The following is a 23,587-nucleotide window of genomic DNA, read 5'->3' as shown; positions in this document are numbered from 1 at the left end:
GAAGTCTCAGAATTCATTTCGGTTGGGAAGAAGGCTGGCCACAGTTTTCATTCCCTGGATTTTGTCAGAGTCTGAGCCTCATCCAAGAGGCAGCTCTCTGTTACCCCTACCCTGCCGGGATCCCCGCCACCCCCCGGGCAGACCATGGCACTGAGCAGGGGTCTTTGGTTGGTTAAAATTCTGCCCCTGCTAAACGCAAGGTAGGAAGCCAGCGAGAGAATCTGGTCAGAAGTTATTTAAGGTCACAGAACACGGCTTGGAGTAGTCTAATCATCCCACAGGTGTTGGAGCCCTTGCTGGGCCCCAGGCCCTGAGCTCGCGCTGGGCCTGTTTAAGTCGATCATGCAGGAAATGAAGGGTAATAAGGAAAAAGCTGAAGCTTGGGTGAATTCAAGGCCTCGCTTCTCTTAAAAGAATTAAAGCTTCGCCAATGAATTCAAGAAATATTTAAGAACACACTTTACGTAGTCTTTAAACAACCTGAGTGGATGAAAGAGAAAAGTGGGGTGGGTGTGAGGAGAGGGAGGGAGGAAGGTAGGGTGGGGGGCAGAGGGGGTTAGGAGGAGGTCATGAGGCATTGCTGATGGAGGGAGTCAGGTCACAGCCTGTGTGATGCCCACAGAGCTGTGGCGGAGGTTGGGGAGCACTCAAAATGGTCTTACACTCTTGTGGGTCACAGACCCCTCTGACAGTCTGATGGAAACTTTTTGTTCTTTCTCAGAAAAATGGTGATTTTGTTTATAGTCCCTGAAATACATCTCCATTCACAAATCATGAGTAATTAGAAAAAAAAAAAAAAAAGCCGGCTTAGTAGGAAGTAGTGGCTTCAGGAGAGTGATGTTTATGGACACTCATAACATCTGCCTCTAATAATTTTGTTTCTTCCTTTAGAATCCTTACAACTTTTAAGAATTTTCACAAAGTATTCATACCATACAATTTACCATTTTTAGGTGTAGTGTATAGTTCAGTGGCATTGAGTGCTTTCACATTACTGTGCCCATCACCACCATCCATCTCCAGAACTTTTTCATCTTCCCTAACTGAAAATCTAGCCCCGACAGCCCTCCCTCCCAGCTCCTGGCAGCCCCCAGTCCACTGTCAGTCTCTATGAGCAGGATTACGCTGGTACCTCATTTAAGTGGAACCATACATTTTTTTTGTGTGTATGTATTTTTTTCATTTCACTTAGTGTAATGTCCTCAAGATTCAACAATGTTGTAGTCCGTGTCAGAATTTCTCTCCTTTGGGGACGCCTGGTGACTTGGTGGTTGAGCATTTGCCTTCAGCTCAGGGTGTGATCCTGGGATCCTGGGATCAAATCCTGCATCAGGCTCCCTGCAGGGAACCTGCTTCTTCCTCTGCCTGTGTCTCTGCCTGTTTCTCTCTGTGCCTCTCATGATAAATAAATAAAATCTTTAAAAAAATTTCCCTCCTTTGAAGGATGAATAATATTCCAATGGGTATTTGTATGGCATGTTATTTATCCATTCATCTGTCAATGGACACTTGGGTTACTTCTCCCTCTTTTTTTTTTGTCCTGTGCATAATGCTATGAACATGGGTGTGCACCTACCTCTTCATGTCCCTGCTTTCAATTCTTTTGGGTAGGTGTCCAGAAGTAGAATTGCTGGATCATATGGCAATTGCTTAATTCTTTTGAGGAACTGCCACCCATGTGTTTCACAGTGGCTGTCCTATTTTACATTCTCACCCTTTATTTTTATTTTTTAAGATTTTATTTATTTATTCATGAGAGATACAGAGAGAGTGAGAGAGAGAGAGAAGAGAGAGGAGAGAGAGAATGAGAGAGAATGAGAGAGGCAGAGGGAGAAACAGGCTCCATGCAGGGAGCCCGACGTGGGATTTGATCCTGGGTCAGGATCAGGCCCTGGGCTGAAGGTGGCACTAAAGCTCTGAGCCACCGGGCTGCCCCACATTCTCACCTTTTAAATGTGTTTCTTTTTCTTGCCTACTATTGGGCTACCTCAAGCCCCAGCAAAACTAAAGAGGAGGGAGGGAGAGGTGATGGAGAGGGCATCTTAGTTTTGTTCTCAATCTTGCTGTGTTCCTCCATACAGTATGTTTGCTGGATGATTTTTGTTGATGTCTTTTGTCAAATTAAGGAAATTTATCAAGTTAAGGAAATGGACTTTTCTATTTATCCTGCTGGCTTAAACAATATGCTAAGAAATGTTTTAAATGTCATGTATGGATGTCAAATTCTGTTTTCCTTATCTGTTGAGATGATACCACATTTCTTTGTTAATCAATTAACAAAATTCTAATATTTATGAATTGAATCCCTGGAGTGAAACCTAACCTGATCATGATTGCTTTTACTTATCTGGTTGGATGTGTTCAGAATTCCTGTACACATGCTCATGAGAGGGTTGGCTTTAGTGTTTTTTTCTGGTTGTTTTTATCCATTTAGATATCACGGTTATTCTGGCCTCTTAAAATGAGAGGGTTTCTTTTCTATTCGGTGTAGGAATGGAATGCTCTGTTCCCTGTTTGGTAGCATTCGGATAAAGCCGTTTGAATGCAGTGTTTTCTTTGTGGTAATATTGTTTCCTATCAACTGCATTTCTTTTATAGGTAAAGAATTATTCTGATTTTGTGTTTCTTCCTGATCTGTTTTGCTAAATTCTATCTTTCTAGGTAGTCATTCATTCTATCAAAATTTAAAGTATAGGGCGCCTGAGTTGCTCAGTCAGTTAAGCCTCTGCCTTGGCTCAGGTCATGATCTTAGGGTCCTGGGATCCAGCCCCGTGTTGAGCTCCCAGCTCGGTGGGGAGCCTGCTTCTCCCTCTCCTGCTCCCCTCTCCCCTGCTTCTGCTCTCTATCAAATAAATAAATAAAATCTTTTTAAAAAAATTTCTAGTGTTCTTGGTATCCTCTTACATGTTTTCACTGTAGCATCTGTGGTTTTATTTTTTTTCCCATTCCATTCCACTCAGGTCTTTAAAAAAAAAGTGAATCATCTTTTCAAACTTGAAGATTTTGCTTTGTTGATCTGTTCTTTTGTATGTTTCTCTGTTTCATGAATTTCTGTTCTCTTAATTTCCTTCCTTTTACGTCTGTGGGCCTTTGATTTATATTAGATCTTAGCTTTATTTTGAACCTTCTTATGTTTTGAAGGCTTTTAATATTGTTTCCTTCCAAGAACTGTATCCCATGAGTTTGATGCGAAAAGTTAAGATGATGAAATCATCGCATTTCAGTTATATTTTCTCCTCTGACCCTTAAGTTTATTACATGTGTTATTAAATTTCCAAGTGAATGGATTTTTTAAATTATTGTGTTGGCTTTGTTTTCTAACTTAATTGCTTTGTGGTAAAAACATTTTTTTAATAAATATTTTTTAAAAACCCAACTAGAGTCAGATCCTGGTCCTTTGAACTATACTGAGGTCAGCTTTATGTACCTGTATGTCGGCCCCAGCAAGTGTTCCATGTGTGCTCAAAAGGACTGTGTCTTTTCCAGACATCAGATGCAGTCAAGTCTATTAGTTCAAGCTTGATTTTTCTGTTTTCTTACTGTTTCTTTTGTTTGATCTACTAATTACTGTCAAATGTGTTAAAATCTACTATGATGATGGAATTTTGACAAGTTTCTCCTTTAATTCTCTCAGTCTGGTGTCATTCGAGGCTATACACAAATTTACAGGGTATACGCAAATTTAAAATCAATGCATCTTCCTGGTCAGAGGAATCATTGATCATTATGTAGCAAATTTATTATTCCCAGTAATGCATTTTGCCTGAATTCTCCTTTGATATCAATATAACTATATTTGCCTGGTATATCTAACTGCCTGGTATATCTTTTCCATAGTTTAGCCTTTTTTCTGTGTTCTTTATGTGTGTCTTTTGTAAAGAGTACATAGCAGAAATTTATTTTGTTTTTAAAATATGGCATAACTATTAAGATCTTAATGGGAGAATTTAGCCTACTTAAACTTATTGTGATTAACAATTTCATTTCTAACATCACATTTTGAACGCTTTGGAAAGATATTTATTTATTTATTTATTTATTTATTTATTTATTTATTTATTTATTTATTTATAGCACAAGGTGGGGGGAGAGGCAAAGGGAGAGGGAGAGATCTTAAGCAGACTTGTGCTGAGTGCAAAGCCTAACCTGGGGCTCGACCTCACAACCCTGAGATCCTGCTCCAAGAGATAGAGGCTTAACTGACTGAACCACCCAGGTGCTTCATATTTTGAACTTTTGACTCATTCCGTTTCACCTATTCTGTTCCCCTTGTTCTTCTTTTCTTGCCTTCCTTTGGACTGCTTTGTTTTCTTTGGCTTATTCTTCTCCCTTAACTTCTTTTGAAGGCATACACTGGGTCTATTCTATTATCGTTTGCTCTATTTAATACCTATTTGACAACACGACAGGCACTCAGTAGTCATGGTCTTCTTCTGGACAGCACAAGGACCTTGCAAACCTTATTCTTCAGTCTCCTTTCTCAACTTCTGAGCAGTTGGAACTTGGCATTTTAAGTCCAGCCTGATTTATTCTCCCAACAGTTTATCTTTGTTTCATATATAGTCATTAGTTTGCTTAGATATCGCATAGTTACCTTGGTTCACTATTTCTCCTTGCAGCTCAGACGGCACACCTGCAGTCATTTTCCCTTGGATAGAATTACATCCTTCAGAATCCATTTACTGAGGGTCATTTGGTGGGAAACTCTCAAGTTTGGCACTTTCCCTTGTTTCACTTTGTACAGAATTTTTGGTTGTTTACTCAGCACTTTGAGGATGATTCTTATGGTTTCTATTGTTGACATTAAGAATTTTGCTATTCATCTATCACTTCTCTGTGCGTGACACTGTCCCTCCAACAGTCTTTTGTAACCTACTTGTCTGCTATCTCCTACAGCTAGGTATACATATATACGCGCTATATGTGCTATAAATAAATAAATAAATAAATAAATAAATAAATAAATAAATAAATATTTACATTATTTGGGGTTTGTTGACTTTCTTAATCTGGGGGTCAGTGTCTTTCAACAAATTTGGAAAGTTCTCCGCATTACTTCTTTGAATATTGCTTCCTCTCCATTCTATTATCTCTTCAAAAAATGTTATTCAAATATATAAACTTCAATTATGTTTTACCTTTCTTTTTCAAATATATGTTATCTATGTCTCTGGTTATCTGCTCAGATTTTCAATTTTTTATTTCTTTAAATGTATTAAACTTCTTTTATATTGTTTGCTGTCTCCAGTATCTGAAGAAGTCTTTGTGGATCTGTTACCACCTGCCTTGCATTCATTGTTTTTCACCCATGATGTCATCTTGATTTTATGTAACATCTAATTCCTGCCCATTTTCTTTAGAGCTTTATTTGGTTGAGAACATTTGATGCCCGACTTAAACTGAATTCTTCCACGGGGCACTTGCATTTGCCTTTACTAGTGTCCTTGAGTGGAGGGGCAAGGGGAGGGGAAGTCTTACCAAGCTGGGACCACTGTAGATTAAATTCTCCACATGTGGATTTATAGACTACACAGGGACACCTTGAGGTTAAGATTCTCATGGATCTTCTCTCCCCACCAGCCCACTCACTCCAACCCAGCTGTTTGAAAGAAAGTATTCTCACTGCCTTCTTCAGTGTGGTGGGTTTATTTATTTATCCATACAAGTGGATTCCTTATTTTGTATCATTTAAGAGATACATCTAGAAAGATTTTATAAATTATAATCAGTATTTTATTTGCCCTCATTGGAGATTTACTCAGGTTATCTAATCTGACATGCTACTAGAAATAGAACTCCTGTTTGGTCATTTACTTCAAATCAGACATTCTTCACTTTTTTCATGTGTTTAGGAATCTCTTTGAAGCATAATGCTTTTTAATATGTAAAATATATAGGATTACGAGTGAAACCAATTATAGGATAAAGTTACCAACATTTTAAAAGACAAATTTGTGATATAGCAATAAGTGTGTTTCCTCATGCTATAAGTAACAAAATCTGGTGACAGGTACACAATCATGGTAATTTGACAGTAGTGAAAGTATTTTGAGATATTCATCACAAGTATAATGTGATGCCATATCTGATTTGTACGCATGACAACATCCCAAGTAAGAGCTAAGACTACTGCAGTTTGTTGTTTATAATTAAAGAAAAGGCTAAATTTGAGTAAAGGGATAGTAAAAAAAATTAATATTTTTTCCCCATTCAAGTTCATGAAACTCTATTAAAAGGGATTTCCAGTCCAAATCCTACAGTATATTCAGAGTGAAAGTTCCTGATTTTCTTAGGTTAAAGGTGAAAATACACGTGGAGTCGTAAGAAGTCTAGCCCCTGCCTCTCCCATTAGCCTTCTCCTGCCTTGCTCTGTGATTCAGCCACTCCAATCATTCAATCCCTTTAGCATGCCATCTACTCCCTCCTCTGGAAGGTTCTCTCTCCTTCTTTGCCTAGTTAACTCCCAGACTTTTTCAGGGTTCAGTGTTGTCATTTCCCCCTCCCTGGTTCTTCCAAGTCCACTTCCTCACACAGGCTGTGCTATAGTGCTGTGATTTAGCATTTCCTGAGAGAAAGTTATCATGTGGACCAGTATCTGACAGACCTCTTTCTCTGTTGCACTGTAATCTCCAGAGTAGAGAGCATGATTATCTTTTGCTAATCACTGAATTCCCAGAGCCTAGCACAGAGCCCATCAGAGTAATTGCTCTTCCATGTGGGCTGGATGGAGCCTGACCACATTCTGGAAAGGAGAAATTGATCTAGTCTCATTTTTACAAATGAGGAAAACAGCCGTAAGTGTTGGACGATAGACACCCTCCTAAAATACAAAGTGAGTTAAGGATCAGAATAGGAGTTATAACCCAGATTTGGGGGTCCTTCCCATATGGGGTAATCTCTCTCCTTCTTCCCCAGGATAAGGGCCACCTAATTTAGCTTATTCTTGTCCCTACCCCTATTTACCCATGGCAGTGTCCACCTCCTCCCTCCAAAGTGTATCTCATAGGCCTATAGTTTTCTGAACCTGGACTCAGACCGGAAATAGTGAACTTTTTCCTCATTTAACTATTGCACTGACAGCCAGCTGCCTTCTGAGCAGAAGCTCAGGTGACCAAGGGTGACAACTTGGTGAGAAGTTGAGGCCAGTCTGGGTGGGTCAGAGGCCCTTGATCAAGTGCTTTCCACATCATACCACCTAATTCTCTAAATGTCCCTTTTAAGATAAAGAAATATTGTCTTCTTTTATGGATCAGATTTACTCTCCAGGATTTTATAAACCAACTATTTTCTTTTTTTTTTAAACCAACTATTTTCATATAAAGCTTCAACAAAGGGCAAAAATTGCCATTTTAAAAAGATAAAAAGAATAAAAATGGAAGGATGGCCTGTGCCCAGACATTGCTATCCACCCCCACCCCACCCCATCTTTTTAAAGACTGAGTAGAGGGCATCAGGGGGGAGGATGATCAGGAATCTATGTTGTAGATGAGATGCCTGGAGTGACCAGACTGCTCATTTTCAAACATCTGAAGGGCTATTAGGAGAAAAAAGTCTTTGTCTTGTTCTTGGAGAGCCCCAAGGGCACAACCAGAACCCAATTTTAGCTCAAAATTCCAAACATGGAATGGGTTGCTTCACAAAGTTAAGTGTTTCCACCAGGGTGAGTGAACATTTTGTGAAGACTGTTTATTGAAAATTCTGCACTTGAAGATTAGTTTCTTAAAGTTTGAGATAATGGGATATCCAGTGGTGATTCTTCTACAACACTGATTCACTTTTCCATCCCTGCTGAGCCCTTGTGAGATCTAGCACCTGATTCCTCTGAAACTCTTGACTAAACTTCCTTCTCTCGTAAAACTAATAGCGTATATACATAAGGGCATAGGAAAGACTAGATAACGGTAGAAAAGTTAGAACTAAAAGAAATACACCCCATTCAGGCTCAGACCACTAAATAAACTTTCAAGGAAGTCTTGTTACTACTTTTCTAGTAGTATGTGATCTACTCTGCTTCTACAACATATTGTAGTAATTGGAGGGAAAAGCAAATATATCTAGGAAATCTGGATTTATAAAAGCTGTGTCTTTTCCTTGAAAGTTCATTTCTTTTCATGTAAATAAATACCTACCCTACCTAACATAAAACGGCCTGGGGAGAGGACAGAGAAAAACACTAAGAGGTGCTACTGCAGTGACCATCAGCATTAAAAAGAGGTGGAGAAGCAGTGGAAGATGCAGATGCAGTAATTCTGAACAAAATGTGTGGAGTCGACTGTTACAAAGGATGTGTGTATGCACTGGATGTAATTCATGGCTAGTTTTTTGTTGTTTTAAATTTAGATCTCTCATCCTATTCCTGATTTCCAGTTCCTTTTCTTTCTTTGCTGAGAAACAAACTTTGTGCAAATAAACCAGGAAATGTGAAATAGAACATCGTAAATAAGCATCCAATACCAAAGAAGCCCAAATGTTGATAGAAACGCTGACAAAGTGTTCTTAAATTGCTCTGATAACAGGTAAATTTTCCTCCTGCCATTTGATCTGTGAAACTAGGAGTGATGGGCAGTCCCGGTGGCGCAGCGGTTTAGCGCTGCCTGCAGCCCAGGGAGTGATCCTGGAGACCCTGGATGAGTCCCACGTCAGGCTCTCTGCATGGAGCCGGCTTCTCCCTCTGCCTGTGTCTCTGCCTCTCTCTGTGTCTCTATGAATAAATAAATAAAATCTTAAAAAAAAAAAAGAAACTAAGAGTGGTGATTTTGATTAATTGTCCATCCATGACCTTTCCAGCTGGCCAGTTGACTCAGTCATGGTTCTATAGTGGGAAGTATAAACACAATTATCTTCATTTCCTCCTCACATTCCTATATTGTATCACTGCAACCTCACCATCACCTTTAAAATAGGAAAATCAGGTGTTATCACCTTCACTTACATCTTTTCTGTATACCTTCAACAAATTTTATTTCATTAATACTTGATTAATGAAATTCCATTTTTAGCTACTGATTCTTATTTAATCCTTTTCAATGCTTATTAAAATTTTTATTTAAAAGTAATCTTTCGAATTCAAGTTTTGTCAGAAAGATAGCACACAGCATCAGACCATGATATAGCTGGAATACCTAACATCATTGGATTTTTGGCATCATGTAATCATCATGGGATTTTTTTTCTTCCACCTTTATAAGCAGAATATATTGATCAGGGTTTTCAAATATGGTACCAGCTTTGTTTTCCTGAATAAGTTCCACTTGGTCATGGTACATAGTTCTTTTTATATGTTGTTGAATTCAATTTGCTAACATTTTATTTAAAATCTTTGCACTTAAATATTCAATAAAAATTTTGTACCTATATTTGTGAGGGATATTGGTCTATAGTTCTTTTTTTGTACTATCTTTGCCTGGTTCTGATGACAGGGTAACACTGCCTCATAAAATAAATTAGGAAGTGTTCCTTCCTCTTCTAGTTTTTGGAAGAGATTGATGTGAATTCTAGAATTGATGTGAATTCTTCAAACATTTGGTAGGATTTTCCAGTGAAATCTTCTAGGCCTGGAGGTATTTTAGGAGGGTATTATGAATTTTATATAATTATTCAAATTATGCATTTCATATTGAATACATTGTGTTAGTTTGGGTTTTTCCAGGAATTGGTCTAGTTCATCTAAGTTGTCAAATTTATGTACAAAATTGTACCAACTGTTTCCTACATTCTCTTGATGTCTCCTAATTGGTGTTATTGGCCACTTACACTTAATGTAATTATGTAATTATCATGTTAAGTCTCTGCCTTTATTTCTTGTTTTCTGCTTGTTGTGTTTTGTTTCCTTTTTCCCACTTTCCTGTGGGTTTGTTTGTTTTACAATTCTATTTGCACATTGGGGTATGTCTCTGTATAACTTTCAGTGGCCACTCTAGATATTACATTATATATACACATGACTTCTCAAAACCTACTGGTATCAGCTTTTACCAGTTTGAGTGTAATATGGAAACATTTTCTCCTCCAACATTTATATACAGTTGCTTTCTTTAAATGAATTGAAAGCCACAAGAGTGTTAAAATTTTTGCTTCAATCATCAAACATAATTCAGAAAACTTAAGAGAAAGAAAACCTATTACATATACCCATATTTTTGCTCTTTCCATGTTTCTTCCTTCCTGATACTCCATGGTTCCACCTTTTATCATTTCCTTTTTGTTTAAATAATTTTACTTTAGTCATGCTTTTAGCATGAGTCAGCTGTTAAAACTTTCATAGTTTTCCTTCATAAGAGAGGAAGGAATGCTTTCCCCTCCATTTCTAAAGGATATTTTCACTGGATATAGAATTCTGGATTGACAGTTTTTTTCTTCCAGTACTTGGAAAATGTGCCATTTATTCATGGACTCCATGGTTTCTGATGAGAAACTCATGGCCATTCTAATTGTTTTGCCCCTAGAGGCGATGTGTCACTTCCCTTTGCCCTGGAGACTGTTTGCCTTTGGCTTTAGTTTTCAGTTTGATTATTATTATGTATCTTGGCACGGATTCCTTTAGGTTTATCTTATTTAGGATTCACTTTGCATTTTTAAATCTGTTGGTTTATGTTGCTTTGGAAACTTTAGGAAATTGTGCATTCTTTTTCTTGGAATATTTTTTTCAGTTCCACCTTCCTCTCCTCTTCTGGCACTCCAATGACATGATCCATTTTTTCGTTATAGTTCCACACACCTTTTTTTTCAGTCTACTTCTTCAGACTGGGTAATTTCTATTGTTTCATCTTCAAGTTCATAGAGTCTTCCCTTTGTTGTCTCCACTCTGCTGTTAAATTCATCCACAGAGCTTTTTATTTTGGTTATTTTTCACTTCTAAAATTCCATGTAAGTTTTTATACTTCCTTTTTGCTGAATTTTTCTGTTTTTCATGTTTCAAGCAGGTTTATGATTTCTCACTCAAGTGTTTTAATGATGCCTGCTTAAAATATTTGTCAGGTGGGGATGAGAAAGGTACAGCATCAGTAATATAGTCAATGGTACTGAAGTAGCATCCACTGAATGGTGACACACGGGATGGTAGCTACGTTTGTGAGCATAGTGTAATGTACAGAATTGCCAAATCATTATGCTGTACACCCAAAACTATATAACAGTGTGTTTCAACAATAATTCAATATAAAAAATTAAAAATAAAGTATTTGTCAGATAATTCTAACATCTGTTGTCTCTTCTTACTCCACTTGAGATCATCTTGGTTCTTAGTATGACATGCAACCTGGCTGAATGTTGTAAGATAAAACTCTGGGCCTTGGCAGGCCTTGCCTGACACCACTCCTGGGTGAGAGGGAGCACTGCTCTTTATTGTTTCCTGGGCATAGTCCAGGCTCCTCACTGGGTCGCCACTAATGACAATCAGGCTGGAAGGGGATAGAGGCATCTCATTAGTACTGCAAAGCGGTCCCCACTGGGATTGCTTTGTAACTACTGATCAAAGTGCTGAAAGTCCTGATTCTTCACTAGGGTTCCCCTGATACCACCCCAGTGGAAAGAGAAAGGGGCATGTCAATACTGCTGGTGGGGGTGGAGATCCAGGACCCTCACATGGTCAGACATCATGAAGATGGGGCCATCACCACTCACTGGAGATGCAAGTCCCTAGATCAGGCTGTCTGGTTCCTAGCTCCCGCTCAGTCCTTCTCGGATACTACCAGGGAGAGTGGTGGGGAGGAGGTTGACACATCTTGTTACAGCCAGGCAAGGGGAACTTCAGGCCCCACTTGGCCTTTGCTGGCAGGAAGGGGGGGTGGGATACGCTGTAATTTTTTCACATGATGTTTGGCTGGAGTAGACCCACTACTGTTGGAAGCCTTCTGCCTTACTAGGCTGCCCCTTTCCTGGTACGTTTGCTACAGTGACCAGGTTTCAGGCACATTGGCTGTGCCCATTGGCATTTCTGCATTGCCGGCTTCTCAAATCTGGGATATATGACACAAAAGGAAAACCCAGGGAACTCACCACCACTCAGTTTCCTCAGGCTGCCATAACAAAATACAGGAGACCAGCGGCTAAACAACAGCAACTCATTTTCTCACAGACCCAGAAACTGAAAATCCAAGATCAAGATGTCAGATTTGGTTTCTCATGAGGTCTTTCTCCTCAGCTTTCAGATGGCCACCTGCTTGCCGTGTCCTCACATGGTCTTTCCTGTGTGCGTGCACACATACGCTGTCTGAATTTCCACCTTATAAGGACACCAGTCACACGATTAGGTTCTACCCTAAAGGTCGCCTTTTTAACTTAATAAACTCTTTAAAGACCTTATCTCCAAATATAGCCTACATTTCAAGGTGGAGGGTCTTAGGAATCCAACATGTGAATTCTGGGTGGGACACAAGTCCACCCATGACACCACTGTATCCCTCCTCAGGTCCTGAGACACCTAGTCACTTCCCAAGTCCTCCTACATGTGTTTTTCATATAATGTCCAGGATTTTAAATTGTACTTAGTGGGAAGAAAAGGGAGTCTGTCTACTCCATCTTCTTGGAAATAGAAGTCTCCTCCTTGCATTTTTCTTTAACTCTATTTCTTTACAAACTGACCTTCCTTGGTTGGTAAATGGTAGAGCCAGCTCTTCTGACTCCTGCATCCTGGGTCTTTATGCCACGACATATTGGTTTCACTTCAAATAAAATGTTTAAAAAAATACAGAAACACAAAATTCAAAATGCACCCAAACAGCAAGACTTTTAAAAAGCATTAAAGTTCTTGAATGAACCCTTTTGCCAACACTGAAGGAGCTTGCAAGTCATCCCTCTGTCCTAACTGCTAAAAAGCAGAACTGAAAAAACCAACATCTCTTCTTAGGTACAAGAAGAGGCACGGGGCAAACTGCCATCCCTCACATTGAAGACTGATAAGCAAAAATACAGAGTTACAACTTACTGGAATAGTCGGCTCTGAGTGAACAAGGGCTGAAGGAGGAAAATCTGAACTGTAATTGTCAAACTGCTGGAGGCTCGGTGCAGACAAGTCTTAGTTGTCTAAAATCCAGGGGGAGCCCATCATAGGGGGACCCCACAATTTTGTGAGTTTTATCTTTAGGAACTAAGCCCAGTATTCACAGCAAAGAGCAGAGAAAAATGTCATGCTTAGTATGCTCAGGAGAGAAAACGGAACTGTTTTGAATCACAGCAGGAGTACTCTGTTCTCCCTGCCAACACCTGCCCTCAGGAGGCATGAGTCAACGGGTCTAACTGCTGTGGTTTTATCAGAGCCTAACTAATCTGGGGAGAGGGAAATCATGCCAGTCCTGCCAAATGTGTCCCACCCAAAAGCAGAAAAAAAAAATTAAGATTTCTGATAATGAAATCCCTACTTTTCCTGCCCACAACACAACTGTAGATAAAAATGACCCTGGTTCCCCAGTGTGCCTAAGGTACAAACAGGCCTAGTCAAGAATTTTTACTACAGAGAAAATAAGCAGGTTAATCTTGATAATTAGAACAAAGCTACCCCAGGGTCTTTGAAGCAGTGTGCATCTCCACCTCAGATACTGTGGTCAACAGTTCTCAGGGCAACGCAATGTTTCAATTCCCTATCAAATATAACAATCTGCCACAGAGTCTACCTGATACACACAAATCACCTTCATATGCAAACCTCCTCTGCCCCAGGAAGTCACTTGGACTTCCCAGATTTCCCACAGCCTCCCTTATGAGGCCAAATTGTCACTCACTGCCAGGGCCAGACCAGCATTTCACTCAATAAAACGTCGACATTGAGAACAAGGTCAGGCTCACAGTACAACTCAGAACCGTGAGAGGGAGCCCATCCAGGGCCATGACTTGAGGCTCCAGCAGGGCCCATGGAGTAGCCAGGCTGCTGCAAGTCTCCTCAGGGCCAGTGGGCCCGGCTTTATACTGAAATCCAGTATGTTCTGACTCTGTCATGTGCACCTTGCTTGAGCTCACTCACGGTCATCGAAGGAAGAGGAGTTGTACCCCCACAGTAACGTCCAGGTCAGGAGCCAATCCTGAAATGCAGGGGGCACCATCATCTAAGCACTCACCTGTCCATCTCCAGGCTCTTCAGTACCACTCTCCTCTCTCCCTGGACAGTTACATGCTCCATCTGAAGCTTACATTACTTCCCTGGATGCATAACCCTTATCCTTAGGGAAAATTAGACATGATCCCTCTTCCCCTTTTCCTTATCTCCGGAAAATCTTTATGAAAACCATGGGGATGAAAGTCAAAAGAATTCCAGAATTCTAGCCACGAGCAAATAACAAGCTAAAAGAATTCTGAACCCCAGGGCTTTTGGGTACCCCCGAAGTGCTCTGCCCAGCCTAGCTCTACAGAAGTTCCCTTCAGGTCTCTGCTAATTTTTCCATTTCTGGGGGTCACCAATAGCATGTCCCAAACTTCTCAGCTCTATTCACCTCTGCCCAGCAAAGTGGTGTATCACATAGTTTAGGCCAAAATAATGACAATTAAAATAAGAAACCTTCCTTGAATCCTCGTTCTCTTTTATACAATGTCTGGTCTAGCAATAATCTTGAGTTCCAGACTCTACTAGGGAATTTAGCATGACAAATCAAACAAAACCACAGCTTCCTTGGCCTGGCCTCAGAGATTCTAATAGGAAAAACATGTCCAATTAAAAAAAGAAAATCCCCAAGTGATTCTGAAAGGCAGGCAAGTCTGGCTTCCCCTGGTTGGCTATGGAAACAAGCATTCGGCCCAACCACTGAGCTCTCACGGTGGCAGGTCAGCTTTTTGTTGTTATTATGCAACAAAATGGAAAATGGAAAATGTAGGTGCTTTAACTCACTGCATTGCTCTCCCATTTATTATAAAAGGAATGAAAACATACTAACATTAGAGCTTGGAAAGAATTCTTAATGAAAGCCAAGGCTCTCAAAGTTTTCACTCAATGAGCCTAGTTTATAGATTTTACAAAAAAATGGCACTTCTTTTTCTCCATCTGGTCTGTGCTGCCAGAGGAGGACACACACTGATTCAAACCCTGGGTGAGATCTGAAAAATCTCTCCACGCAGCAGTTAATATCGCATGTAGATTCAGCCCCAGTAGCAATGTGTTTAATATCTACTCCTCAAGTTACATCCACCAACCTGGAAGCTTTTGGATTTTTCCTTTAAAATTCTACAGTGCTTTTCTTAGCAATCCAACAACGTACCACGCAAAGCAGAAAGTCAGCCAATCCTTAAAACTGCAAATGTGTTTCAATATTTTATTAAAATAGCATATTTAACCACTGTTAACCAAGAATACGTTAACTTTGTCCCCCCGCCCCCACCCCAAATACGCAGCACAACACAGTAGTGATTTCAAATATCCTTGATCGTGATAACCAACAGAAGTATTTCAAAGTCAAGTTTGCAACTAAAAACTAGACCTTGGAAAAATTCTGAATTAAAAGAAACATAAAGCTCTCAAACAGAATTCTTTTATCCGCCTGAAGAATAGATGTCGGTGTGTCACCCACCTGACAATACTGCTAAGTTCACTTTTTTTTTTTTTGTCCTTTATGCATAGTATAAGGTCTCATTTATAAGTACCCACTTTTATAAATAAAATTGGCATATTTCACCCCATTCAATGTTCCTTTTCAGCTTCACAAAGAAACCAGTAAATAAAACTGTCAACGACAGTCACGACATATGCTCTCATAGCAAGATAAAAAACGTGAAAATATGCAAAGATGCATCTACGCTATTTTACATAAAAAGACAAGATTTTAAAAAGTGCAAGGCAAAATTTGCAGTTTTCTGAGGGGAGTTTTTAGGCACATCCATTTCTTTAAAGCAAGCTTCAGAATGAAATTCCAGTTTGTTCTTCATGACACCTGTTTTAAGTCTTTCTTAAAAAAAAGAAAAAAAAAATACATCCCATCAAGTGTGACACAGGGAGTCTCCCATCGTGAGAAGTGAGGTTTTCAGTTATGGCGTGTCCGTCCTTTTTTTATCCTTGCGGGCTTTGGTTTGGGGATGTACTGATTATTTGCCTGGTACTCGAGTTCTTTACGGAAGTAGTGGATTGCTTTGTTTAAACCTTCTTCTAGTGGGACCTGTTGAAAGAGAAGGTAAGAATAGGAGACCAGGTCAGTGTTGAGAGCAACAGCAGACACTCCTAGGGCTCTGCAGGAAGGAAATGCTGATGATGGGTGGCCTGTTCCATGGGGGTGTGTCACAGGGCACCAGGGCTGACCAGGAAGAGCAGCCAAAGCTGCTTTCAGAGCGCACTGTGCAATTTGACAAATTACACCCCAGACTGACAGAGAATGAGCTCTGATCCCCCAAAGACCCTAGACTCTTGCTGGTCTGGGGTCCACCCTGCTTGAATCAACCACAAAACACCTGAAAACGACGCACGTTTGCGTCTGTGTGCTTTTCTTTTGGAAGTGTGTGATGGAGGGAGGGTGCCTTGGGAAGCACCTGGGTGTGAGCCACACACTCATTCTCCCACGGGACACTCACTCCCAGTGACCTAAGAGGCTGAGTCTGAGGAGAATTCATGACAACACCATGGAAGCAATTTTAATTTAGAGCATCCCTCCTGCAGCAAACAGAAAACAGAAATCTAACCAGCTGCCTAGGAGTAAAAAAGGGCAGAAGTCGGAAAGGAAGCACGGCCAAGGGGCACCGGACACCACTAGGAGAGAAGACTATGCGCCTATTACCTTGACAGCGGTGATGGTTTCAGGGGCATAAAAATACACCAAAACTTATTAAGTTGTACTTTTTAAATACAGGCAGTTTGCTGTCTGCCAATTGTACCTCAATAGCACTGTCAAAAAAGACACACATGGAGAAATTAAGATGGGTATATGACTAAATGCTTCTTTGGACAAGATCCCTCAAAAATTATTAATGAGATGAAACTAGTATGAAGAGAAACTAGTGGTAGGTACCTCATCTAAATGTGTTAGAATATTATCCATTTAAACTCCAGAAAAATAAAAATACCTACATACCTTACCTACTATAAAAGCAAAAGTTACTATGTAGCGAATGTGCATTTAGCTTTTTAAAAAATATTTTAAGACATAGGTTCTACTTACAAAAGACCAATGGCAAATGCCTTCTAAAAACAGAGATCTACACTTGCTGCTTTGTGCAGCAGGAACTCTTATGTATTAAATTTTGTCTGGGCATGACCATATTTTTAGTGCACTCAACAAATCCCTGTGACCTTCAGATCACTCAGACTTGTAGACCCTGGGATAAAATAAGATCAGACTGGAACTCTCAGGTCCCTTTAAGGCCCAACACTGGAGGATTCTTCTCACTTAGCTCTCTGGAGGGCAGCAGAAAAGGCCACCCCATAACAGGACTGTGGGAGCTCAGGGTGACATCAGCCCCAAATCCACTACTTTGATACGCTGACCATGCTGAGTTGCAGGCACCTGAGCAAGTAGAGAGCGAGGCTTTCTCTGAACTCCTCCCAGCAGCCCAAAGACAGCCCCTCCAACAGAAATTCAGCTGTCCCAAGTCCCCTCCCCAAAGTGTCATCAACCAGGGAGGACTGACTCTCACCACAGGAGAGAGGACTAGACATTGATACCACATAAATTGTCATAAGCTATCGTTATCTCCCAGGAGTTCTTCTAAGGGCCCATTCACCTTTCTTAAAAATCACTTACTGTCCTCTAAGAGGCCTATGTGCCCCTCTTCTTTCCCTATGAAGATGGTATTTAAGCCTGAATTCTATGGCCGCCTCCTGAGTCCTTATTTCTCCCCGGGTATCTCCCACATACACCTGTGGGATAGATGCTAACACACTTGTATAGTCCCGCAGGCCACAAGGAGTCTCATCTAATCTAGGAACAACAGAAAGGCATGGAGGGTCACCTCTCCCTGGCCTTTGGTTTCTCATGCTTCCAATCTGGGGTTCCGCCTTCCTGGGAACCGAGTGGCTCTGCTCGCCCTGATTCATGTAGCAACCTTGCCCAACCCTGCGCATCCAAGGACATCCTGAGCTGAGTGGAGACAGACAGGTCAGCCAGGCCTCCTAGGCCCAGAGTGCACGTGGCCACTGCCCTGGATGCTCCTTTCACAGACTGAGACACATGAAAGGAGAAGCCATGTAACAGCTCGGAACCCTATGTCTTATCTGCCCAAGCTTGCCAGTGCCTACAAGGACCCGCTGTGGACCTCTATTGACGGGTCAGCATAGAGCCACACACTCACCACAGGCTCCCATGCCAGCATCATCTTCGCTTTTCTGATATCTGGTTTTCTTTTCTGTGGGTCATCCTGGGCTTCGGAGAGAAACTGAATCTCACTTCCACTACCTGAATTGATTAAGAAAAAAGGAAGGTAAGAGAATCACAAACCAGTCCAGGTGGGACTTTTACTATACTCCTCAAAGTGAAATCCCCTCTGCATAGTGAATAAGGGTGCATAACATGTGCATGACAGAACACATTTCTCACACAGTCACTGAGCCACATGGGGGACCGTACCTCTGGCCCCATGAGAACTGCGTGAGAAGCAGTTACTCTGTCTCTACAGGCCTGGGCCACCCCTGAGGGAAAGGACAGGGCCTACCCTAGCTGCTGGCTCCAAGGTGGACCACCTACCACCAGCTAATGCAGCATGGATGTCCACAGAACCAGACTCCAAAGTAAATAAAAGTGGCAAATGTGTGCGTCCATCTGTGATGCCAATGGCCCCAGTGAGCCCTCCTGAGGCATTCACACACTATAGGAGACTCCGGCCTAGAAACAGGCTGGCTTTCAACTTGTTTAACCAAGTAGAGTGCAGGAGGAATGACTGTGGGCTAGTTCTGAGCTGATGCCTTAGAAAGACCTAACCATTTATGCACCTACAGGTGTGAGCCCTGCGCCAACACAGATGTCCAGCTACCCTGCTACAGAGACCACATGCAGAAGGACAAAGAGCCTGGCTTGTCCAGCACCCTAGCAGGGCCCAGACACTGGGGATCAACAGAATGAAGTCACATGAGGGGCCATCGGCAAGACTTGCAGAAGAATCATGCCTCCCCAGTGGAAGCCAGTTCCAAAGAATCATAAACAAATACAACAGTTGCTGTTGTGAGCTTCCGAAGTTTGGGGCAGTGTGCTATTCAGCCCTTCACAGAACCATACTGATTATAATGCCTGAGGATATTGTCAAAATGCAGATTCTGATCCAGAAGATATGAGTGGGGTGTGTGATTCTGCATTTCTAACAAGCATCTGGGTGACACTGAAGATGCTGGATCATGGGCCCCACTTAGGTAGAGGTTCTGGATGGCCCAGATCCCAGACAACCTGTTACCTGAGCACATCCCTTCCTTATCTGGGTAGAGACAGGCAGACCTAGAGTCGGAAAGCAGATCTTGGGGAAGCTGCTGGGGCCATGAGATCCTGCAATTTATGACTGAGGAAGGCCAGCCCCCTCTGTCCAAGTATCCAGAGCTGATAAGAACATGCTGGTAGATGATACCTCCAAGTCAGAAAGGACAGCCCTGAAGACAACCCAGCTAAGTATGGGGCCTGGACAGGCACTTCAGAATATCCTACATCATGTTCACCCCAGTCTAGCCAGCCACACTCCATTCTAGTTATGTCCTGACTCAAATTTCTTCATCAACCATGGAAAACAGACCAACCCTCCAACCCCACCCCCACCCAGAGAGCCAGACTTCCCAGAGCTCTAGGAAGCCTGCTGATGTGACAAATGGCTCACCCAGTATACATCTGCAACACAAGGGCTGGCTGAAAATACAGAAACTTCTAATAACTTTCAGAGCACGCCCCTGATTGGGTTTACTTCCAGTGTCTACACTGCCTCCAACATGTCATGGCCAGGTTGGCCAGAACTGCCAAGAACTCGAAAATCGTCAACAGATTCCATCAGAAACACACAAGCTGGTGTTATTCCTTTCTCGGCAATTCAAAATCCCATTCACATCACTGTCCATGTTTGGAAATCAAACATTTGTTACCTGTGTGGAGTGATCTACCAGAATCACATCTCAAGCACTGGGAACATATCTCCTCCTCCCACTCCACCCCAACCTGCTGACAGACCTGTGAACAGGACCAACCCCCCTTCCCACCTTCATCTGTATCTTTCTATTACTTAATTAAAGAATCAGAAGACAATTAAGTGTTTCTGATAAAGTTCTGCTTTTTATCCAATTCAATTAGCTTGTATTAATTACACATTTTCTAGTCCGAATGTTATTAACTGATAGGGTAAGTGCAGCCAATTTCACTCAGCAATGTGTTTGTCTTACTTACCAACAAGGTTTTTAATTAACTGAGCAAACTCTAGGATTGTGTGTTCTTCCGGGTTCCCCTAGGGAAGAAACGGTTGCTAGTTATAAGTGTAATTACAACAGCAGAGACCACTTCCACCCAAATCATATACATGTCTTCAAAGTATTCACGGGCTAACTGGCTTCTTGGGAAGTCATGAGGCTCCTGCCTCTTCATGTTTCCTTGGGTGCTTCCCTGATCAGGATGATGACTAGTCCACCTAGCAAAGTGCTAAACTGTATCTGGCGCTGCTTTTGTCTGCTAGACTGACTGTTGACAAGAACGCCCCTCAGCTAGGTCAAGAGCATCTAATACAGACATACATTACCTAGCCAACCAGGACAATTTCCTTATATAAAGTTACTGTAACTGCATGGTCACTGTGCATACAAGTTTGGTTCTATAAAATGAGCTCTCATAAGATAAGACATTTCCCTCTAGGTGCATGGTGATAACAGCGTAAGCAATAATGGACTTGCGAACTTGTACATGGAACTGCAATGGAACCAAAATGCACTCACAGATGAGGGCTCTGGGTAGCCAGAGGAAAAGCCTTTAAAAAAAGTGAGCTTGCCTTTAGGGACTGTCAAGGAAAATCATTTCTCCTTTTCTTCCATCACACAAGACTGCAGGATTCCCTTCTCAATCCTGCTACTCTTATTTGCCACCCCCTCTCCATTGTAAGAGACCACCACCAAGTCTGACCATTAGGTGTCCGAAATACCCTGCACTCCCAACTTCCTGGTCTGGCCTGGAGCTGGAAGGAAAGAGAGCAGGAAAGGACCCTAGTCCCACATCTAAGCACAAAGAAAGGACTGACTAGCAAAGTGGAGTGATGGGAACTTGGGAAAGAGAGGGCCCATCTTTGTCAGGGCTACTGGCAGACAGTCTTCAGACTTCAGGGAAGGCAGGTTTCTACAGGGGATGGGAGTTCTCAAACAGCCTGTGTAAAGGCCCCCTCAGAAAGAAAAGAAGGAACCTAGTATCTAAAGACTGTGCTTATGTGGAAAATGGGGGGCATCACCAACATCACGCACATTTTAAAGTGCCTGGAGCAAAACCCAGGATGAAGGTGGCGTGGCCTTTGAAGTTATTAGGTAGGCAAATGCTTGAAAGAAACTGAGGCTCACAAGACTCGTCTCAATCTATTCTTAATTTCATCATTTTTCTTTAAAAGTGCACAAAAGCAGCCCTAGCTGGGTGCTGGCAGCCACTGGCACCCATGAATCGGTCTACACCCAGACAAGGGAGTGATGTCTCCACCTCTTCCTATGTGGTGAAAACTCCCTCCCAACTCAGTGAAAAATGAAGACAGGATATGCTGGTTACAAAGACAAGCAAAAAGAAATGTTTCTGAATGAAGTAGTTTTGAGGAATAAGCAGGCATGGGTACCCCTTTGAGCCTTAAAACCTTGGAGGAAGCAGGAGAGGTAGTCTGGGGGAAGCACCTGAAGCAGACTCCAAGGCCTGTCAAGGTGAGGCCACGACTCCCCATAAACTAATGTCAGCAGTCATTGGCATCAGCAGAATATCCTGAATGACGGACAGTCTATACTGAACACTTCATATTTTAAACAGAATGAGATGGAGTTATCCAGAGGGACAGCAGGTGAGAGGGTAGGAGGACTCAGGACCTGAATGTGAACTCTGGCTGAGAGCTGGGGAGGAGACTCAGTGTGACCCTGCCCCCCAAATCCTTGGAGAGTCACCATGCTGTGGAGGGAGGCATTAGCTAGCCTTAATGGGCCCCACACTGAGAAGTAAGGCTAGTGGGCCTTACTCACAGAGAATGAGATTCTAGTTCTTAATAGAAGGAAATACTTCCTGCCAGTAAGAACTGGCCAGAGACAGAATGAAGTGCTTTGAAGAGAAGCATGTTCACCCAGTAGTAAAACCGCTTAAAAACATGGAGCAAGGGCACCCCGGGTGGCTCAGCGGTTTAATGCCTCCTGGAGACACAGGATCGAGTCCCACATCAGGCTCCCTGCATGAAGCCTGTTTCCCCCTCTGCCTGTGTCTCTGCCTCTCTCTCTTTCTCATGAGTAAATAAATAAAATCTTTAAAAAAAAATTATTACACGGAGTGAGAGAACCTTAGGATCCCTCCAACAAGGAGACTCTGGGGCCATAGGAAGGAATGAAGGAAGAAGCAACAAAGGTGCTCAGTATAGCCAGGTGACCTACAGACATGATCATAAACTGGGAAACTCCCTTAACCTCCATAATCTATAAAGCTCACTTAATCAAGTCTTACAGGGAGTACATAATGTCAAATAATAGAGAAAGAAATGCACACAGAAAACTGTCCATCTACTGCCACCACAGCCTTTCACAACCTTTTAGTCCTAGGCCCTTCCGGATGACAGAGGTAGGTGAGTGCTTATCATACCACTCATACATGCCTTGCAGACATTTTACTCCTTTGCATATTCTTATTTTGTGTTTTTCCTCCCTCTAATGTGCAATAAGCAAACACATGCATGCCCTATGCGTGCTCTTGGCAAATAAAGCCATGGCTGCTGCTCTTCATGATTTCCTAAAAGCATGGAACCTGTTCTAGGGGGCGTGGAGGAAGTGGACACACTCACCAGGTTGACTGGGCTGCTCACGTTGCTGTTCATGAGAGCCACGAGACCATTCACCAGGTCACTGGAACAGAAAGGAAAGCCAGGTCAGGCGCTGTCTGCTGTAGGGCGATGCCGAGCAGAGCAGACCCATGTCACCTCCCGAAAGAAAACCAAAATCCAAATGGAAAACTAATGACAAAAAAAAAAAAAAAAAAAAAAATCCTGCAAAAAAGCATTGTTGAGAATGCTAAAGTACTTGTGGATAATGATATGATGTCTGGGATTCGCTTTCAGCGCATGGGGTATAGGATGGCTAAACAGGAATGGAAGCGATTGATGGGCTTAATTAAGTGCTCTACTATTGTCTATTTCTGAAACCCTTTAATGACTGAAAAATCAAAAATAGACAAACGCCCCCAAAAGATGGTGTTATTACAGTTTCTGATGGAAAGTGTCCATGTTTAAATGTGAGCCCACATAGCTGGTTCATATGAAAAAGCAATGATTAAAAAAAACACTAAGACCCACTGAAATGAAAGCTCTCCAGTATGTCACTCTCATACTGGCAAATCACAGATAAAGCCAAACGACACAGCATTGAAATAGACCTGGACCACTGCTCCCTACCCCCTCAGATTTCAATCCCCTCCCCATCCATGGTCCCCCCCCCCGCCCAAGACTCTTCGCATGAACGGTCAGGACGATCTGGATGTTTCAGATGGATCGTAACCGACTGGGCCATGAAGGT

At 41.9% G+C, this 23,587-nt stretch overlaps 1 protein-coding gene across 3 annotated transcripts in view; it reads right to left on the bottom strand.

The window, feature by feature from the left end:
• Nucleotides 1-15,466: 15,466 nt before the first annotated feature.
• The window catches only part of UXS1 (UDP-glucuronate decarboxylase 1), a 93,625-nt gene continuing 85,504 nt past the window's right edge, over nt 15,467-23,587 (bottom strand). For all 3 annotated transcript variants that reach the window (XM_038550877.1, XM_038550878.1, XM_038550879.1), the window contains 4 exons: nt 22,861-22,921; nt 20,256-20,313; nt 18,196-18,299; nt 15,467-16,073 (listed from right to left, as the gene is read on the bottom strand). In XM_038550877.1, the coding sequence (XP_038406805.1) occupies nt 15,942-16,073; nt 18,196-18,299; nt 20,256-20,313; nt 22,861-22,921 (355 nt within the window). In that variant the 3' untranslated portion in view covers nt 15,467-15,941. The remainder of the gene's footprint in view (nt 16,074-18,195; nt 18,300-20,255; nt 20,314-22,860; nt 22,922-23,587) is intronic.

This window comes from Canis lupus, chromosome 10 (assembly GCF_011100685.1).
Source record: "Canis lupus familiaris isolate Mischka breed German Shepherd chromosome 10, alternate assembly UU_Cfam_GSD_1.0, whole genome shotgun sequence".
NCBI lineage: Eukaryota > Metazoa > Chordata > Mammalia > Carnivora > Canidae > Canis > Canis lupus.
The sequence above is the reverse complement of the archived record's forward strand: the minus strand, read 5'-3'. Positions and strand labels throughout refer to the sequence as shown.